Genomic DNA, 22,684 nt, shown 5'->3' with positions numbered 1-22,684 from the left:
TTCTAACCAGAGCCTGAACAAAGGCCTGAACATCTGGCACAGCTGCCAACTTTTTGTGAAGTAACACAGACAAGGCAGAAATCTGTCCCTTCAAGGAACTTGCAGATAATCCTTTCTCCAATCCATCTTGAAGAAAGGATAGAATCTTAGGAATTTTTACCTTGTCCCAAGGGAATCCTTTAGATTCACACCAACAGATATATTTTTTCCATATTTTGTGGTAAATTTTTCTAGTTACAGGCTTTCTGGCCTGAACAAGAGTATCAATAACAGAATCTGAGAACCCTCGCTTTGATAAGATCAAGCGTTCAATCTCCAAGCAGTCAGCTGGAGTGAGACCAGATTCGGATGTTCGAACGGACCTTGAACAAGAAGGTCTCGTCTCAAAGGTAGCTTCCATGGTGGAGCCGATGACATATTCACCAGATCTGCATACCAAGTCCTGCGTGGCCACGCAGGAGCTATCAAGATCACCGATGCCCTCTCCTGATTGATCCTGGCTACCAGCCTGGGGATGAGAGGAAACGGCGGGAATACATAAGCTAGTTTGAAGGTCCAAGGTGCTACTAGTGCATCTACTAGAGTCGCCTTGGGATCCCTGGATCTGGACCCGTAGCAAGGAACCTTGAAGTTCTGACGAGAGGCCATCAGATCCATGTCTGGAATGCCCCACAGTTGAGTAATTTGGGCAAAGATTTCCGGATGGAGTTCCCACTCCCCCGGATGTAATGTCTGACGACTCAGAAAATCCGCTTCCCAATTTTCCACTCCTGGGATGTGGCAGAATATTTATCGGTAGAAGAGATTCTTCCCGAGACCAAAGACCCTGAGCTTTCAGGGGTCCCCAGACCGCGCCCCAGCCCATCAGACTGGCGTCGGTCGTGACAATGACCCACTCTGGCCTGCGGAAGTTCATCCCTTGTGACAGGTTGTCCAGGGACAGCCACCAACGGAGTGAATCTCTGGTCCTCTGATTTACTTGTATCGTCGGAGACAAGTCTGTATAGTCCCCATTCCACTGACTGAGCATGCACAGTTGTAATGGTCTTAGATGAATGCGCGCAAAAGGAACTATGTCCATTGCCGCTACCATCAAACCTATTACTTCCATGCACTGCGCTATGGAAGGAAGAGGAACGGAATGAAGTATTTGACAAGAGTTTAGAAGTTTTGTTTTTCTGGCCTCTGTCAGAAAAATCCTCATTTCTAAGGAGTCTATTATTGTTCCCAAGAAGGGAACCCTTGTTGACGGAGATAGAGAACTCTTTTCTACGTTCACTTTCCATCCGTGAGATCTGAGAAAGGCCAGGACTATGTCCGTGTGAGCCTTTGCTTGAGGAAGGGACGACGCTTGAATCAGAATGTCGTCCAAGTAAGGTACTACTGCAATGCCCCTTGGTCTTAGCACCGCTAGAAGGGACCCTAGTACCTTTGTGAAAATCCTTGGAGCAGTGGCTAATCCGAAAGGAAGTGCCACAAACTGGTAATGCTTGTCCAGGAATGTGAACCTTAGGAACCGATGATGTTCCTTGTGGATAGGAATATGTAGATACGCATCCTTTAAATCCACCGTGGTCATGAATTGACCTTCCTGGATGGAAGGAAGAATTGTTCGAATGGTTTCCATTTTGAACGATGGAACCTTGAGAAACTTGTTTAGGATCTTGAGATCTAAGATTGGTCTGAACGTTCCCTCTTTTTTGGGAACTACGAACAGATTGGAGTAGAACCCCATCCCTTGTTCCCCTAATGGAACAGGATGAATCACTCCCATTTTTAACAGGTCTTCTACACAATGTAAGAATGCCTGTTTTTTTATGTGGTCTGAAGACAATTGAGACCTGTGGAACCTCCCCCTTGGGGGAAGCCCTTTGAATTCCAGAAGATAACCTTGGGAGACTATTTCTAGTGCCCAAGGATCCAGAACATCTCTTGCCCAAGCCTGAGCGAAGAGAGAGAGTCTGCCCCCCACCAGATCCGGTCCCGGATCGGGGGCCAACAGTTCATGCTGTCTTGGTAGCAGTGGCAGGTTTCTTGGCCTGCTTTCCCTTGTTCCAGCCTTGCATTGGTCTCCAGGCTGGCTTGGCTTGAGAAGTATTACCCTCTTGCTTAGAGGACGTAGCACTTGGGGCTGGTCCGTTTCTACGAAAGGGACGAAAATTAGGTTTATTTTTGGCCTTGAAAGACCTATCCTGAGGAAGGGCGTGGCCCTTATCCCCAGTGATATCAGAGATAATCTCTTTCAAGTCAGGGCCAAACAGCGTTTTCCCCTTGAAAGGAATGTTAAGCAATTTGTTCTTGGAAGACGCATCCGCTGACCAAGATTTCAACCAAAGCGCTCTGCGCGCCACAATAGCAAACCCAGAATTTTTCGCCGCTAACCTAGCCAATTGCAAAGTGGCGTCTAGGGTGAAAGAATTAGCCAATTTGAGAGCACGGATTCTGTCCATAATCTCCTCATAAGGAGGAGAATCACTAGTGATCGCCTTTTCTAGCTCATCGAACCAGAAACACGCGGCTGTAGTGACAGGGACAATGCATGAAATTGGTTGTAGAAGGTAACCTTGCTGAACAAACATCTTTTTAAGCAAACCTTCTAATTTTTTATCCATAGGATCTTTGAAAGCACAACTATCTTCTATGGGTATAGTGGTGCGTTTGTTTAAAGTAGAAACCGCCCCCTCGACCTTGGGGACTGTCTGCCATAAGTCCTTTCTGGGGTCGACCATAGGAAACAATTTTTTAAATATGGGGGGAGGGACGAAAGGTATACCGGGCCTATCCCATTCTTTATTTACAATGTCCGCCACCCGCTTGGGTATAGGAAAAGCTTCTGGGGGCCCCGGGACCTCTAGGAACTTGTCCATTTTACATAGTTTCTCTGGGATGATCAAATTCTCACAATCATCCAGAGTGGATAACACCTCCTTAAGCAGAGCGCGGAGATGTTCCAACTTAAATTTAAATGTAATCACATCAGGTTCAGCTTGTTGAGAAATTTTCCCTGAATCTGAAATTTCTCCCTCAGACAAAACCTCCCTGGCCCCCTCAGACTGGTGTAGGGGCCCTTCAGAAACAATATCATCAGCGTCCTCATGCTCTTCAGTATTATCTAAAACAGAGCAGTCGCGCTTACGCTGATAAGTGGGCATTTTGGCTAAAATGTTTTTGATAGAATTATCCATTACAGCCGTTAATTGTTGCATAGTAAGGAGTATTGGCGCGCTAGATGTACTAGGGGCCTCCTGAGTGGGCAAGACTGGTGTAGACGAAGGAGGGGATGATGCAGTACCATGCTTACTCCCCTCACTTGAGGAATCATCTTGGGCATCATTTTCTCTAAATTTTGTGTCACATAAATCACATCTATTTAAATGAGAAGGAACCTTGGCTTCCCCACATTCAGAACACAGTCTATCTGGTAGTTCAGACATGTTAAACAGGCATAAACTTGATAACAAAGTACAAAAAACGTTTTAAAATAAAACCGTTACTGTCACTTTAAATTTTAAACTGAACACACTTTATTACTGCAATTGCGAAAAAGTATGAAGGAATTGTTCAAAATTCACCAAAATTTCACCACAGTGTCTTAAAGCCTTAAAAGTATTGCACACCAAATTTGGAAGCTTTAACCCTTAAAATAACGGAACCGGAGCCGTTTTTATCTTTAACCCCTTTACAGTCCCTGGTGTCTGCTTTGCTGAGACCCAACCAAGCCCAAAGGGGAATACGATACCAAATGACGCCTTCAGAAAGTCTTTTCTATGTATCAGAGCTCCTCACACATGCGACTGCATGTCATGCTTCTCAAAAACAAGTGCGCAATACCGGCGCGAAAATGAGACTCTGCCTATGATAAGGGAAAGCCCCTAGAGAATAAGGTGTCCCAAACAGTGCCTGCCGATATTATTTTACAAAATACCCAGATTAAAATGATTCCTCAAGGCTAAATATGTTTATTATATGAATCGATTTAGCCCAGAAAATGTCTACAGTCTTAAAAAGCCCTTGTGAAGCCCTTATTTATTGTCTGTAATAAAAATGGCTTACCGGATCCCATAGGGAAAATGACAGCTTCCAGCATTACATCGTCTTGTTAGAATGTGTCATACCTCAAGCAGTAAAATTCTGCTCACTGTTCCCTCAACTGAAGTTAATTCCTCTCAACAGTCCTGTGTGGAACAGCCATCGATTTTAGTAACGGTTGCTAAAATCATTTTCCTCTTACAAACAGAAATCTTCATCTCTTTTCTGTTTCAGAGTAAATAGTACATACCAGCACTATTTTAAAATAACAAACTCTTGATTGAATAATAAAAACTACAGTTAAACACTAAAAAAAAAACTCTAAGCCATCTCCGTGGAGATGTTGCCTGTACAACGGCAAAGAGAATGACTGGGGTAGGCGGAGCCTAGGAGGGATCATGTGACCAGCTTTGCTGGGCTCTTTGCCATTTCCTGTTGGGGAAGAGAATATCCCACAAGTAAGGATGACGCCGTGGACCGGACACACCTATGTTGGAGAAATTGATGTTAAATCTATGTCTTTAACTATTTTAGCTAGAAGAGCTTTGTGGCTTAAATCTTGGAATGCTGACATAACTTCTTCAGATTGCTATCTCTTTCTTTCCAAGGTTATAAGTTATTTGGTTCTCAGTTGGATTCAATAATTTCAACTGTCACTGGGGGGGAGGGAGTTTTTTTTTTTTTACCTCAGGATAAAGATCTAAGGGTAAATCTAAAGCTTCTAACTGTTTTCGTTCTTAAATAAGTAACAGAAACCTAATTCTTCCCCCAAGGAATCTGTTTACAATTGGAAGCCTTCAAATTGGAATAAATCCAAGCCATTTAAGAGATCAAAGTCAGCCACCAAGTCTGCATGAAGCTGCAGCCCTTATTCCAGCCAAGCTGGTAGGGGCAGATTAAGATTTTTCAAAGATGTTTGGATCAATTCGGTCCAAAATCATTTGATTCAGAGTATTCTCTCTGAGGTACAGAATAGGATTCAGAGTAAGACCGCCTGTGAGAAGATTTTTTTTCTTTCACGCATTCCAGCAAACCCAGTAAAGGCTCAGGCTTTCCTGAAGTGTGTTTCAGACCTGGAGTTATCAGGGGTAATCATGCCAGTTTAATTTCAGGAACAGGGTCTGGGGTTTTATTCAAATCTATTAATTGTCCCAAAGAAAGAAAATTCATTCAGACCAGTTTTGGATCTAAAAAATTTGAATCGATATGTAAGAGTACCAACTTTCAAAATGGTGACTATAAGGTCTATTCTGCCTTTTGTTCAGCAAGGGCATTATATTCCCACAATAGACTTACAGGGTGCATATCTTCATATTCCGATTCATCCAGATCGCTATTAGTTCCTGAGATTCTCTTTTCTAGACAAGCATTACCAATTTGTTGCTCTTCCTTTTTGGCCTAGCGACAGCTCTAAGAATCTTTTCAAAGGTTCTCGGTGTCCTACTGTCACCAGAGAGTGGGGTGTTACAGAGTTTCCTTATTTGGACGATATCTTGGATATCTTGCTCAGTCTTTACGTTCTGCAGAATCTCACACGAATCAACTGCTGTTGTTTCTTCGAAGACCTGGTTGGAGGATCAATTTACATAAAAGTTCTTTGATTCCTCAGGCAAAGGTAACCTTTTTAGGTTTCCAGATAGATTCAGTGTCCATGACTTTGTCTCTAACAGACAAGAGACGTTTGAAATTGGTTGCAGCCTGTCGGAACCTTCAGTCTCAGTCATTCCCTTCAGTAGCTATGTGCATGGAAGTTTTAGGTCTCATGACTGCAGCATCAGACGCGATCCCATTTGCTCGTTTTCATATGAGACCTCTCCAGCTTTGTATGCTGAACCAATGGTGCAGGGATTATACAAGGATATCACAATTAATATCCTTAAATCCCAATGTTTGACTTTCTCTGACTTGTTGGTTAGATCACCATCGTATAATTCTAGGGACCTCTTTCGTTTATCCAACCTGGACTGTGATAACAACAGATGCGAGTCTTTCAGGTTGGGGAGCTGTTTGGGGATCTCTGACAGCATTAGGGGTTTGGAAATCTCAAGAGGCGAGATTACCAATAAATATTTTGGAACTCCGTGCGATTCTTAGGGCTCTTCAGTTTTGGCCTCTGTTGGAGAGAACCGTTCATTTGTTTTCAGACAGACAATATCACAACTGTGACATATGTCAATCATCAGGGTGGGACTCGCAGTCCTCAAGCTATGAAAGAAGTATCTTGGATACTTGTTTGGGTGGAATCCAGCTCCTGTCTAATTTCTGCGGTTCATATCCCAGGTATAGACAATTGGGAAGCGGATTACCTCAGTCGTCATACTTTACATCCAGGAGAATGGTCTCTCCACCCAGATGTTTTTTCAAGTTGTTCAGATGTGGGGGCTTTCAGAAATAGATCTGATGGCATCTCATCTAAACAAGAAACTTCCCAAGTACCTGTCCAGGGATCCTCAGGTGGAAGCAATGGATGCGTTGACACTTCCTTGGTGTTATCAACCGGCTTATATTTTCCTGCCTCTAGTTCTTCTTCCAAGAGTGATCTCCAAAATCATCATGGAGCAATCGTTTGTGCTGCTGGTGGCTCCAGCATGGCCTCACAGGGTTTGGTATGCGGATCTTGTTCGGATGCCCAGTTGCCAACCTTCGTCACTTCCATTAAGGCCAGATTTTCTATCTCAAGGTCCGTTTTTCCATCAGGATCTCAAATCATTAAATTTAAAGGTATGGAAATTGAACGCTTATTGCTTAGTCATAGAGGTTTTTCTGACTCAGTGATTAATACTATGTTGCAGGCTCGTAAATCTGTTTCTAGAAAGATTTATTATCAAGTTTGGAAGACTTGCATTTCATGGTGTTTTTCTCATAAATTCTCTTGGCATTCTTTTAGAATTCCTAGAATTTTACAGTTTCTTCAGGATGGTTTGGATAAAGGTTTGTCTGCAAGTTCCTTGAAAGGACAAATCTCTGCTCTTTCTGTTTTATTTCACAGAAGGATTGCTACACTTCCTGATATTCATTGTTTTGTGCAGGCTTTGGTTCGTATCAAGCCTGTCATAATCTTTCCTCCTGGGAGTCTTAATTTGGTTTTGAAGGCTTTACAGGCTCCTCCGTTTGAGCCTATGTATTCTTTGGACTTTAAAATACTTTCTTGGAAAGTTGTTTTTTTTTTTTTTTTTTTTGTTTCTTTTGGCCATCTCTTCTGTTAGAAGAGTTTCTGAATTTTCCGCTCTCTTGTGATTCTCCTTTTCTGATTTTTCATCAGGATAAGGCAGTTTTGCGGACTTCATTTAAATTCTTACCTAAGGTTGTGAATTCTCACAACATTAATGATAAATGATTGTTGTTCCTTCCTTGTGTCCTAATCCTAAGAATTGTTTGGAGAGATCTTTACATTCTTTGGATGTGGTGAGAGCTCTGAAATATTATGTTGAAGCTACTAAAGATTTCAGGAAGACTTCTAGTCTGTCTATTTTTTGTTATCTTTTCTGGTTGGAAAGGTCAGAAGGTTTCTGCCGTTTCTTTGGTTTCGTGGTTAAAGCTTTTGATTCATCAAGCCTATTTGGAGTCGGGTCAAGCCCCGCCTCAGAGAATTACAGCTCATTCTACTAGATCAGTCTCCACTTCCAGGGCGTTTAAGAATCAAGCTTCAGTTGATCAGATTTGCAAAGCTGCTACTTGGTCTTCTTTGCATACATTTACTAAATTCTACCATTTTGATGTATTTGCTTCTTCGGAAGCAGTTTTGGGTAGAAAAGTTCTTTAGTTAGCTGTTTCTGTTTGATTCTTCTGCTCTTGATTTAAGTTTTTCCTTTCATTTATGAGAATAAACTTATATTTTGGGTTGTGGATTAATTTTTTCAGCGGAAAATGGCTGTTTTTATTTTTATCCCTCCCTCTCTAGTGACTCTTGAGTGGAGTTCCACATCTTGGGTATTGCTATCCCATACGTCACTAGCTCATGGACTCTTGCCAATTACATGAAAGAAAACATAATTTATGTAAGAACTTACCTGATTAATTCATTTTTCATATTGGCAAGAGTCCATGAGGCCCACCCTTTTTTTTTATTATTTTTTTATGGTGGTTATGATTTTTTTGTATAAAGCACAATTATTTCCAAATTCCTTTGATGCTTTTTCCTCCTTTCTTTATCACCCCACTACTTGGCTATTCGTTGAACTGAATTGTGGGTGTGGTGAGGAGTGTATTTATAGGCATTTTGAGGTTTGGGAAACTTTGCCCCTCCTGGTAGGATTGTATATCCCATACGTCACTAGCTCATGGACTCTTGCCAATATGAAAGAAATGAATTTATCGGGTAAGTTCTTACATAAATTATGTTTTTCCGGGGCTGGACTTACCTTGTTAGGCAAGATCAGACTGATATACTTCAGGAAAGCTCTATTCTGTGAAAAGCCAAATTGGGCAAGAAGAGGGCTTCTCTTTCTGTATGTACTTTTATAGAAATGAATAATATCAAATATTTTAGCCACTGTTATATTCCCAGATGTAGTGCCTAATGTACAACCAGACATCCAAATTATAAATGTTGAATGTGTGATGACTGCAAGCAGCATTCAGAGTACAATATAAATTGTACTCTGTGCTCCTTATGTTTCCTAAATAAATACTGCATTGCATATGTATCAGTTGTAGAAGAAATGTTTCTAATGATACATCCTGCTGTTTAATTTATATCAATTATTTGCAATACATTCAAATGAGGAAAATGATTTTAGAAAAACTATTACTGTTTCAGCATACATCCATGTGTCCTGGGCACCTGCCTTCAGGCATTTTTCCTTTTCTGAGAGAGCAGTGTCCTGTGCACTGTAAAAACTGTCAATGAAACAGTGATTTTGTAAAATAATTTTATAGTTGTGACCAAATAACATTATTTTCTGTACCTAATAGATCGTTGTTGGTAAGTTACACAATTTCTAAGTTATCCATTTATTTATTTTTTTATTCATGTTTTGTTTATTTTCTTGTAGGTAATTGATGAGCTGGAGGACAAAATGAGTGAAGGTGGCATCATTGTAGACTATCATGGTTGTGACTTTTTTCCTGAGCGATGGTTCCATATTGTGTTTGTTCTGAGAACTGATAATTCCTTGCTGTATGAAAGACTAGAGAGCAGGTGAGTCCCCAGTCATCTGATTATCATGGTGACAACATTGCAGCTTCTTTTTCCTTGTTATTAATTCACTTATTAATTTATTTATAAAACTGCCTTCCATGTCACCACTACACTGGGTCGTTCATCTACTTGAGCAGTTGGGTCATATTCCTATAGCAACAATTCTCAATAAAAATATTATTTTGCACAGTTTCATATGTTTTAATTTTTTTTTGACTGCGTTCTGTATAGAAACAAAAAAAGAAGAGGCGCTCTGGTGCAGATGATCCTTGGCTACAAATGATTCTAAACTAACAGTTCAGAGTAATACTCACAAAGATGTTTGCACATGCAGTGCAATAACAGGTGAGCCGAAGCTTCAGAGCCGCTCGGCTGACTCGCTAGAGGGTGAAATCAGCTGTTCACTGGGTAATCACTTCACCAACGATGTGGGGAAAAAAGATACCTATGACATAAAATATAGATACCGCCCTTGGTGCAGATTATCCCAGGCACAGAATGCACATACAACAGATGTCGAGAAGTTATACTCACAAACGGAGTTGCACAAGCAGTGCAATATCAGGCGTGCCGAATCTTAAAGAGCCGTTCGGCTGACTCCCTGAGGCCTGTACAGCTGCTCCTGGATCGTTGGAGGAGTGGTGGAAAATAAAGGTGGATATGCCGATAGAGGTTGATCCAAGCAAGGGATCAATAAGGCAAATAGAACAATTCACCAGCAAGGTAGACAAAATAAAAGTATTTATTAAAAATATAAAAATTACTTAGCAACGCGTTTCTCGGCTAACATGCCGTTTCATCAGGCTACATAATTCTAAGAGCTACCTTGCTGACTTAAAAGGACTGACAGGACCAATCAAAACCCTGAAAATTCACACACCTCCCTTGCTCAGGTGTACTATCTGATTACAGGGTGTCGCCCTGAGATACATAGCACTTTTGTTAAAAATGAATACAATTTATACAAACTTCAAAAAAATCTTTCTATATATACAAGGGCAATTTAACATGAATCGATAGCAAGTTTTAATCTCAATAATTGTAACAATAATATTTAGATATTTCAGTCTTACAAACAATATAACAATATAAAAGAAATATGATATAATAATCAGATATTTATAAATATAATAGATGAATTCTCAGTAATAAATTTATAATAAACATATAAATCATATAATAACAAATTATAAATAAATACAAGAATAAATACTAAAAAAATATATAATTACTAAAAATATATATAAAGCCATATAATCAATCATATTACTACATCTAATGGTCGGATTAGAACTCACGACCTAGTGGCTGGGAAACCATCAACCCAGCCACTAGGCTATAAGCGGGCTTCTGATGCAAGTGTTCATAGTGTACTGAATGTATCTTGACAATGCTGTGACTGGTGCAAGTGGTGCATTATGCAAAATAAACGTGTGTGTGAAAAAAGGTGTATAAATGTGATGTACTTGTGCCTAACAGATAGTGGTATTTACCTTTATAGTGATGTACATATAAGGAAAGCAATGATGTACCATTATGTGATGGATTGCTATGTGTGGCCATAGCAGATATGTGTGACATGTTGGTTAACATACTAGTGTGATGGCTAAAAATAAAATAAGAATTGACTAAAAGCCAATATTGGAAGGGGATACTAGTAATTATTATAGTGCTAATATGTTAATAATTTGCTAAAAAGATATTATGAATGATTATTAAGAATACTTGATGTATTCATATGACATATTTACTATGTTAATGTATTCTTAATGTGACAGTATTAAGCCACTATATATAATGTGATATATATTAGTATTAAACATTGACTAGATTGGATCTCCCGACCTCATAGTATAAATATCTAACAAGCTAACCGCTAGGCCATGACTGCCTGTGTGCAAAGAGTGGTCAAATAGTTAAAATACTAATGTGGTGCCTAAATATAAATATTGACTGATAGCCAATATCAAAGTGCTAATGTATTAAAAGATTTTTAACTAAAAAGATATTGTGGGTGAATATTAAGAATGCTCCGTTTACTCGTGTGACATGTTTGATATGCTAAATATATTCCTGATATAGCAAAATTGTGCATCTATATTGTTAATTTAAAAGATAAAAAATTAAAAAAAAATATAAATAAAATTTAGTATAAATTAATACTAATAAACAATAATGGCCAGATTTGAACTCCTGACCTAATAATATAAAGACTATCAACCTAACCACTAGGCCACAACTGCATGTGTACCAAGATTGGTCGAATTTTCTTATAATCAGCTGTATATGGTCTATTAAGATTATTCATATGCTAATTCAATACTATACTATTACATACGATAGGGGTAATTTTGATAGGCAGAGAGAGATTATATAACAGCTTTATACTTTTAGTTAATAAATATAATCTAGAGGGCTGCCAAATCTACATTAATCTAAAAGGCTGCCAGATCTACATTAAGGTTAAGTCCTAATGGGTGTAAAGTTTTTAGTTTATGAATCCAAAAAGTCTCTCTCTGCCTAAGCCTCAAAAATCTATTATATGTATGGGATACATATAATACCCATACATATAATAGATTTTTGAGGCTTAGGCAGAGAGAGACTTTTTGGATTCATAAACTAAAAACTTTACACCCATTAGGACTTAACCTTAATGTAGATCTGGCAGCCTTTTAGATTAATGTAGATTTGGCAGCCCTCTAGATTATATTTATTAACTAAAAGTATAAAGCTGTTATATAATCTCTCTCTGCCTATCAAAATTACCCCTATCTTATGTAATAGTATAGTATTGAATTAGCATATGAATAATCTTAATAGACCATATACAGCTGATTATAAGAAAATTCGACCAATCTTGGTACACATGCAGTTGTGGCCTAGTGGTTAGGTTGATAGTCTTTATATTATTAGGTCAGGAGTTCAAATCTGGCCATTATTGTTTATTAGTATTAATTTATACTAAATTTTATTTATATTTTTTTTTAATTTTTTATCTTTTAAATTAACAATATAGATGCACAATTTTGCTATATCAGGAATATATTTAGCATATCAAACATGTCACACGAGTAAACGGAGCATTCTTAATATTCACCCACAATATCTTTTTAGTTAAAAATCTTTTAATACATTAGCACTTTGATATTGGCTATCAGTCAATATTTATATTTAGGCACCACATTAGTATTTTAACTATTTGACCACTCTTTGCACACAGGCAGTCATGGCCTAGCGGTTAGCTTGTTAGATATTTATACTATGAGGTCGGGAGATCCAATCTAGTCAATGTTTAATACTAATATATATCACATTATATATAGTGGCTTAATACTGTCACATTAAGAATACATTAACATAGTAAATATGTCATATGAATACATCAAGTATTCTTAATAATCATTCATAATATCTTTTTAGCAAATTATTAACATATTAGCACTATAATAATTACTAGTATCCCCTTCCAATATTGGCTTTTAGTCAATTCTTATTTTATTTTTAGCCATCACACTAGTATGTTAACCAACATGTCACACATATCTGCTATGGCCACACATAGCAATCCATCACATAATGGTACATCATTGCTTTCCTTATATGTACATCACTATAAAGGTAAATACCACTATCTGTTAGGCACAAGTACATCACATTTATACACCTTTTTTCACACACACGTTTATTTTGTATAATGCACCACTTGCACCAGTCACAGCATTGTCAAGATACATTCAGTACACTATGAACACTTGCATCAGAAGCCCGCTTATAGCCTAGTGGCTGGGTTGATGGTTTCCCAGCCACTAGGTCGTGAGTTCTAATCCGACCATTAGATGTAGTAATATGATTGATTATATGGCTTTATATATATTTTTAGTAATTATATATTTTTTTAGTATTTATTCTTGTATTTATTTATAATTTGTTATTATATGATTTATATGTTTATTATAAATTTATTACTGAGAATTCATCTATTATATTTATAAATATCTGATTATTATATCATATTTCTTTTATATTGTTATATTGTTTGTAAGACTGAAATATCTAAATATTATTGTTACAATTATTGAGATTAAAACTTGCTATCGATTCATGTTAAATTGCCCTTGTATATATAGAAAGATTTTTTTGAAGTTTGTATAAATTGTATTCATTTTTAACAAAAGTGCTATGTATCTCAGGGCGACACCCTGTAATCAGATAGTACACCTGAGCAAGGGAGGTGTGTGAATTTTCAGGGTTTTGATTGGTCCTGTCAGTCCTTTTAAGTCAGCAAGGTAGCTCTTAGAATTATGTAGCCTGATGAAACGGCATGTTAGCCGAGAAACGCGTTGCTAAGTCATTTTTATATTTTTAATAAATACTTTTATTTTGTCTACCTTGCTGGTGAATTGTTCTATTTGCCTTATTGATCCCTTGCTTGGATCAACCTCTATCGGCATATCCACCTTTATTTTCCACCACTCCTCCAACGATCCAGGAGCAGCTGTACAGGCCTCAGGGAGTCAGCCGAACGGCTCTTTAAGATTCGGCACGCCTGATATTGCACTGCTTGTGCAACTCCGTTTGTGAGTATAACTTCTCGACATCTGTTGTATGTGCATTCTGTGCCTGGGATAATCTGCACCAAGGGCGGTATCTATATTTTATGTCATAGGTATCTTTTTTCCCCACATCGTTGGTGAAGTGATTACCCAGTGAACAGCTGATTTCACCCTCTAGCGAGTCAGCCGAGCGGCTCTGAAGCTTCGGCTCACCTGTTATTGCACTGCATGTGCAAACATCTTTGTGAGTATTACTCTGAACTGTTAGTTTAGAATCATTTGTAGCCAAGGATCATCTGCACCAGAGCGCCTCTTCTTTTTTTGTTTCTATACAGAACGCAGTCATCTCTTTTTCAACATCTTTGGAGAGAGCAGCTATCGTTTGGGACATCATTTCCAGATTGGACATCACTCTATATTGGGACTTTCACTTGCATCTATGGATGTATATTTCCTAACCATATGACTGTGGTGACTATTGTTATGTATTTGTATTTATAATTATACAGTTCATATTGTTTATTTTTTGTAAGATATAAAACTTAGGATCTATCCATATTATCACTTTTTTGAAATAGCATAAATTAGGCGCACCTTATTTCTGGACACACTACTTAGATATAGTAGAGCCCCATTGTTTTTGTATTAATTTTTTTTTGTTTGATTCTCTACAAAAATATTAGTCATATTTTAATCGGTAATCTGCATTATTTCTCTAGTACCTTTACATCTAAAAGGCATACATCATGGTAGCTGCACACCATTGTTTTTATCTGATTTGCTGTCGAAAGCAACCATTTCCAGATTGCCTATCTGCCCAAGTTATCACTTTTACTAAGGTCTTGGTCACACTAATTGAAGAAATCTGAAAGGAAGACATCCAAGTGTACCATTCTATGGACATTTTTTTAATTTTTTATTTATAGCCAGACAGACAATTGTTCAGTTTAGAAGCGAGCCAACTTAATTCCATTAAAAAAAAAAAAATTTTTTTTTTTGAGGGCAGTTTTAAGCTCCTTTAGTTTGTTCTAAATATGGAATAAATGATCTCCATGCTTCACTCGGTTTTGCAAAATAAATTGAAACAAAGATTGTGAGTTTGTACTTTAAAATGCCCTTGGTTATAGTTGGTACAAAGAGGCAGATGGAGGGTGTGTCCCATTACACTCTCTCTTTTATTGATAATTTATCAGCATTGCAAAATTAGTTTTTCCTTGATGGGGGAGATTCAGGCCATTCTGAAACCTCACATGCCTTTTGACAAAGCCCAGTGGGTTCACTTTACCTCAGACTCCAGCACTCTAGGATGAGTGAACTTGCAGAATCACGTTGTTCTTTTTTATTTTTTATATATATTTTTATTATTTTGTTAAACCAGTTCACAAGACATAAGAGAGAAAATGACATACATTTCATGTCCATAAAACAGATGGCAAATTATATGTTAATACAGAAACAATTAGTAAATGCATAAACCACTGAAAAATAAGCGTAAACCACATGTCTTCCAAGAATTATTCTCAATTCGAAAAGGTTACCCAGCTTTCAAAGTTTCCAACATAATTACAGGGCAATTCCTGTATATATTATCCCAATATCTTTTCGGTACTATCATGCCTATGAACCATACAATTTTTTTCTTTTATCCCCCCAAAAACATAAAATAGACACACACAAAAAAAAAGGAAAAAAAAACAACATAACCATAAATAAAATCACTTCCATCCCTCTATAACATTACTTGCTTTAAACACAGTCCTTCAAATTATGATGTTTACTGTTAAGCTGGTATCCAGGGAAGAGGAAACAGCCCAGTTTTAGCAGCTGATATATAAATGGTTTGGTGTTGAATAATGGAGATAACTGTTTTTGAATCACCAATGTTTGAGCTCTGATCAATGGTAACCATTTATCCAAAAATTCCTGGGTCTTATCATTTAATAAATTAATATTCTGAATCTCAAACGTAATATGTTGTAGAAGGGTACTTTTAAAACTAGGTGGAGAAGTATCCTTCCACTTCTTCATAATCATGTCTCTCATTATCATTGTACAATAGGTATGGTAGTAGTTTGGTCTAATAATTGCCGAATCTGTCAGAGACAAAATATATCTACCATTAATCTTGAAATGATCCGAAATTTTGTTGTACCAAAAATTTTATTTGGACCATAATTTTATATTTTTGGACATTTCCAGAATATATGTAGAATATCTGCTTTATCTAGAAAGCATTTAGAACAGTAAAAATCATTATTTGGAAAGAATTTTCCCAATTTAGAGAGAGAGAAATAGACATTGTGAATCAGTTTGACATGTGATTCTTTCCAACCAATGGGAATTGTAAGTTTTTTTTCATTAACATAAAACTGTGTCTAATATTAATATAGTCTACTGCTGGAAAATGCAATACCCAGAAAGCTTGAATTTTATTTAAATATAACTGACCCTGTTTAGAAAGCAAAATATCATACAATAACAATATAGAACATTTGCCTACAGAAAATTTCCTGATGGATAGGTTGATCTTGGACCATCGACACGGTAGCTCAATTTTCCAACTTTTAGAATTAATAAAATGACATTCCTAGATATTTGGAACATGCGAATAAGGTTATTAAAGGATAGTAAATGTCCGGTAGAAGAGAACAATTGATGTAGATATATCAACCCCTTTTGGGACCATGATTTAAAAACTGCTTGTTGGATTCCTGGTATAAATTCTGTATTCCCACATATTGGAAGAAGAGCATTTAAAATCTATTCCCAGGTTGGAGACTTCCGGTGGGCGGCTCTAGAAGATGGCTGCGAGCCTCTTTGGCTCTGAAGAAACTCTTTTTTTTCTAATTCCAGCAATTTCGCCATTCTTTTATGCCATCTGCATTTCCCTTAACAGACAAGCTGTCCGGGAAACCTTGGCAGATAGAAGCATTCTAACCTCTTCTTCCTCGGAAGGCGATTCATCAAGTTATAATCCATAAGGGATTACTGCGAAATGGAGTCGGAGAGGGACATTGCTGTACAGATAACCTCAGCCTTTATTCCTACGTTTGAGAGCTTATTCCTAAGCTACGAAAGTCTCCACGCAGCAGTTCAGGCAACAAAGAGGTCCTGTCCCACAAGAACTGATAAAGCACCGTTACTGGTAACTACCCCTATGATCGCTAATAAGGATCCGCGCTATCAACAGTCAAAGCATGACTCTTCATGTGACGCAATGTGGTCAGGTGACATACAGCTTGACTCCTGCAGTGGTGGAGCTCCAACTTGCATTCCTTGGATATCCTCCGTGTCTAATGGGGCTACCTACTGCAATTCAGAATCCGCTTGGAGTGATTACACTTTAAAGGCTCCACAACATACCGCCTCTTCATGCCTATCTATTCAGACAGCAGACCGGCCCTCCATGCAACCAGGGCTCTGGATGAACGCACATTCTGCATACATAAGGGAAAGACCTGCCCTGTACTTGCCAATATTTGCCACGAGACTTTGTTATGGAGCGCACATACTTACTGAAAAGACTGACGGATCTGATAACTATTTGGAGCACCGCGGATTACCTGGAGAAACAGTGACTGTCAAGTCAGAGACACCTTAGAATATGATTGCAGAGCAAAGGGTATAGACTGATAGGTCACTGGATCATTATAACTGCGGGCTAATGTAATGTACTACTTCTGTAATCTGCTGTCTTCATTACATCCCTGCATCTGTATGTTATTTGGGGGTTTTTTTACGTGGGAATATTCCAGAGCTTGAGACACTATTATTAACTAATTGTTTGATTGTTTCACTTTTTAAAATTTACTTTTCTAGTGCTCACTGCCCTGAGGGAAAGGTAATTCCTCTTATATACTCAGACTTTTTGCCTTTCTTTACATTTAGCCTAATAGGAGGATTAACTAATTTTAATTCGGTGTGTTTGTTACTATTAGCTGTCCATGCACCACAATACTATCTATTAAACTGAGCATTCTAATACAAAAAATGTGTAGACTTGTAATAAGTTCTAGCAACTAACATTATGACCCCCTCTCCCAAGGTTGCTTTTACTGTCCATACTTCTAGAAAGCAAGTATCGGCACAAACAGTTGCTTGGTACCCCCTCATTTCCAGGAGTTAGCTCCCATATTTATCTTGACATATTAAGTAACATATACTTCTGGATACACCAGCCATGTTTCTTGGGGGATTACTATAACCTGTTGTATTGTTCAGCTAATGTTTTGTTGGTGTGTTAACGGTTAGGAATGAGATTACCCAGGTTAATTTTACTTTATTTTTCATGTAATATGCTTCTGACAACGTATAAAGAACAACTTCATATGTGTGTAGTTAAATTTTATCACAACTCAAGGAAAAAGGCCAATTGATCCTTCTGTAACTACCAACCCTCTGCCATATTGCACACTCACACAGAGTACTAAGACCAATACATTATTCACTCTTTATGGTTGTGTTGTTATCATGTGGAAAAGAGCTCAAATACTTTGCCAAGGACAGCTTAGTTTCAAATTGTAAATTATACTGCATTCTTACTGTGTCGAGCAACATACTCACTTAACCATGTCACCTATATCTAGTTAAGAGCTGTCTAGCTAAGATCCTACCCCACCACAGCACTAGCACACTCACTCTTAGATCTATTTGGGTATTATTGTGTTTAGTTTAATGTTTAGTTAAATTTAGTTAAAAAATGAGAGTTCAGGTAACAGATATCAAAGAAGTTTTGGTCAAAATGAGCTATGCATACATACTTGTTTTATAATCCAATTCAGCACTGCTCAGGATGTTAAAATCTTGAAATTAATATTTCTTGTTCTCATTTGTTGTACACCACGCATCTTTCAGTCAATTTATTTTGTAATTCCAGCAAGGGATAGATTATATGTATGTAACTGTTTACCTGTTGTATGCCTGGACTCTCTTCAATATAAAGAAATTTAAATAAAAAAATCTATTCCCAGGTTGAAACAAATCTTCTGCCATGCAACGATAACATTCTTAAGTTATTAAATTTGTTAGAATACTAGGGAGATTCCCTATTGAACAATGCAAAATCGCATTGAGAGAAAATGGTGAGATTATTTCTGTTTCAAGTTCATTAGAGGTGAATTTACTAAGATTCGTTAGCCAGTCCATAGCAGTCTTGGCTTACGTTACAAAATTGTACAGTTTAATATTTGGAAACGCCAGCCCAGCGTTCTTCTCTTCTTTTTTTTTTTTTTTTGTAAGTTTTGCTATTGATATGCAGGCTTTTTGCTTTTCCATAAAAATTGTGAACAAATTGAATAGAATTTATTGTTTGCTGTTTAAAAATAAGAGGTAAATTCTGTAACAAATACAGAATTCGTGGAATATAATTGTTTAAATCAAGGTGATTCTGACTGACAAAGAAATGGGAAGATCCATCCAGTTTTTAAGATCTGAGATTTACTAAAAACCTGTGGAAAATTAATCTCATACCAAAATTTCGGATTCTTATGAAGTGGATGATGTAAATAGCTATCTGGCTTCTTCATGATCCACATCAATTCGCTTTTTCCCAGATTGATTTTATAGCCTGAAATCGAGCTGAAGATAGTGAGCATGTCTAATAATAAAGGTATAGATTTTTTTGAGTTTTTCAAGAAAACCAGTAAATAGTCAGCATACAATAATATTTTAATCTTCTCAGTACCAAATTTTAGCCCTATCAATTCAGACCGAAGCCATATAGCGAGGGATTCTATAGATATATTGAACAATAACGGGGAAAGGGGACATCCTTGACAAGTCCCACGACCTAATAAAATTCTATCTGAGGGGTTACTATTAATCAATATAGGAATAGGGATTTGTATATAATTTCCAAATAAAACCTACAAAATTACCAATGAATCCAAACTGGGATAAAGAATCTAGCAGGTGATTCCAAGAAATGGAGTCAAAAGCTTTCTCTGTGTCTAATGACAGCAGAGCCAGATCTGTGTCAAACATCTTTTTTTTTTTTTTTATTGGATTTTTTAGGTAATTGTTGAGTGATTGTATTCCAAAAATAATCCAAAATGACTTCCACTTTACGCAAGTTTAAAGACATATTCCTTCCCTGTATGAAACCCGTTTGATCAGGATGTATTATTTTATACAGAAATTTGCTTAACCTGTTCGCTAAGATAGCCGTGAGGATTTTATAATCGGCATCCTTGCCTTTTTTATATATAAGAGTAATTTTAGCTGCGGAAAAGTAGCTTGATGTTGGCAATTAGTTAATATAATACGATTAAAGAGTTTAGTAAGTGTATACTTAATATCTTCTACTAAAATTTTATAAAATTCTGCCGGGAGCCAATCTGGGCCTGCCGCCTTAATCAGTTTGGATTCACTGATAGCCTCGCAAATCTCATCTACTGAGAATGGTTTATTGATCAATTCAAGATCATTTTCTGAAACCTTGGGAGGTGAAATTTTGGACCAGAAGTTTCAAGGCTGTTGGACATGCCTCTTAAATTCATTAACAGATTTAATGCTCAATCATTTGCTCATAGATTCCATCCTTAAAACCGTATATAAAGTCTTTGCCACAAGTGAGATTTTTCTCTGACTTATGTATTTGCTTCATTCCTTTTTTCATTCTTCTGTCACCAAGTCTTGTGGTGTTTTTTTTTGTGTAACTTCAGATTATATAAAATATGCAACAACTATATAAACAAGGTCTGAAAATAAAGACCAACTTGCGAAACCTTATCATATTGAAAACAAGTTGCCTTCTCAGAGAGAGAATCCTTGCACAGATTTTAAAATGCTCAGTTCTTGGGCATTTAAAGGGACAGTCTACACCAGAATTTTTTTATTTTATTTTTTAAATATTTTTATTGAGGCAAATAATAAAACAGTACAGAGCATAGTAACCACAAACATAGGCCCTTAACCCGCAAGGTCAATTGTCAAAAATATATATCACAGCCAATACATTGAGCATGACATACCATATTTTAAATCATTAATGAGATCTTACATTTCAAAAACAATAGGTATCAGAGAACTAATAGTCAAAAATAAAATAAAAAAATTGTAATGCTGCCTGTGTGGTCAAAAGACATAAAAACTGACCGAGTTTTTTAGGTATATAACATATAGGGCCCTTTTTGGGTCCTCAGGACTATAAATATATAGATATATTAGGGAGAGGGTTATCAACCATAACTATAATTAAGTACTCTTGTATAGTTTATAGTGATCATAGATGGGATCTGTGTCCCTTAGCTTAAGATATAAGCCCCTGAAGGGGGGGGGTGGAACCTATTAATATAGAGACAAACTAGAAACAAAAAGTAAAAGATAGTAGAGTTGCACATGAACTAGTACTAGAAGTGTAGATAGGGTTGTACAAATTCCTCTAGGCTTAACATATAAGAATTACCAACAGCAAAGCGTTAGAGGATCCGCTGCCCCGGCCGCCGGCAGCTTCATAGTTAACAATATAAAATCACCTTTGCTGCAAAGTTGTTGCACATACAAGTTAAGTCTTGAGTTTTTATCTAATAGCGTGAAGGAAAGATAACGTATGTAAATATTCTATACCCTAAATACAATATATAATATAATATGTAACCTTATATTATTTCAAGGTCCACACTAATACATTTAGTCACCTTTTTTTTTTTTTTTATTACGATGGTAATATATAGGGAAACTAGATATATTAGACAATTTAATAGGACTATGAGCCCTTTGTCAGCTCTTGGAAACTTGGTGAATTGTCCTATTACCAGCTCTTAAATATCTTATCAACCATACTGCTTAATAATATTATATCGGCACACCATCACAAAGCATGTAATAACACTATTATCAAGCATAAGCTAGCACATATCTAACAGGGAGCAAAGTATATAGATAGGTAGATACTTTTTTACCTGGACATACATATTATATCGGAGCAAGCAAAACAATAACACTTTTGACCGGATGAGCAATATCCAAATAACAAGAATCCTGTACAGATAAGGTAGTATATCGTATTAAACAATCAACTGGACACTGAAAGAGACCCGTTGGGATATACCAAATTAAAACAACTAGCGTCAAATCTATATATCTTATAATAGAGAGCTACTTCTTACCTAAATCTAATACATTAATAAACCTTTATGCTGGGCCAACATATATAAACATTTAGAGGCATGATGCAGTACCATAAGTTGGCACATTGAACTAGAAGAGTTAGAACACAATAAACTTTAACTGAGTATATATATAAAAAGGTCGCAACAGAATGGCAGGAGATTGAGCCCCTGCTATATGAACTGCACAGATAAGTCCTGACTTAAGACGAGGTAAAATAGTCTGCCATTCTACCTAGCGATCCAAAGTCTGACTCAGTCCATAAGTAGCCGATTCCGGCTTTAGGATATGTGATCCAATTTATCTGTTGGGTCCCCTTCGGCAGCCGCAAAGTCTTCAGCCATATAGCTTCTTGTGTGGGATGTGTAAACCTCCTGCTGACATCTTGCAATGTTCGTTGCACTTTCAAGAGCGTAGGGTCTCTTACCTCCAACCGCACCATAGTATCTTGAGAGGGCACTGCAGACAGATTAGTGCCGTGTGAGATCTGCGATAATTCCGCTATAGGGATCTGAACCAACCCGTCTCCAGGGCCTATATAGCTTTCCGCCGGCTTCTCCGCAGAACATAAGGGGAACAGCATCTCAAACCCATAGGAACAGCCCTGAGGCAACTCCCTAGATGCTTCCCGTGAGCCAAGTAAGTCACACCGAGCTGAGGATATCCCGTGGGGGGCCCTTGTTCCATAGTGGGGAAATATATCAGCCGCTTGCAAGAGCTCCTCCTCAGATCCGGTTAGCCGCGTCTCAAAGGCCATCAGCAAAGCAGTACATGGTTGGGTCTCTGAAGCAAATAGCACTGGGTCAGCAGCCTTGTAGTCCCCCAGAACAAAAAGAGAGGTGATCTCCTT

At 37.4% G+C, this 22,684-nt stretch overlaps 1 protein-coding gene across 1 annotated transcript in view; it reads left to right on the top strand.

The window, feature by feature from the left end:
- The window catches only part of AK6 (adenylate kinase 6), a 42,678-nt gene that overhangs the window by 14,081 nt on the left and 5,913 nt on the right, over positions 1-22,684 (top strand). Inside the window, 1 exon segment of the mRNA XM_053701451.1 lies at positions 9,024-9,169. Coding sequence (XP_053557426.1) covers positions 9,024-9,169 — 146 coding nt within the window.

Source organism: Bombina bombina, chromosome 2, assembly GCF_027579735.1.
Source record: "Bombina bombina isolate aBomBom1 chromosome 2, aBomBom1.pri, whole genome shotgun sequence".
In the NCBI taxonomy this organism is placed as follows: Eukaryota; Metazoa; Chordata; class Amphibia; order Anura; family Bombinatoridae; genus Bombina; species Bombina bombina.
The sequence above is the reverse complement of the archived record's forward strand: the minus strand, read 5'-3'. Positions and strand labels throughout refer to the sequence as shown.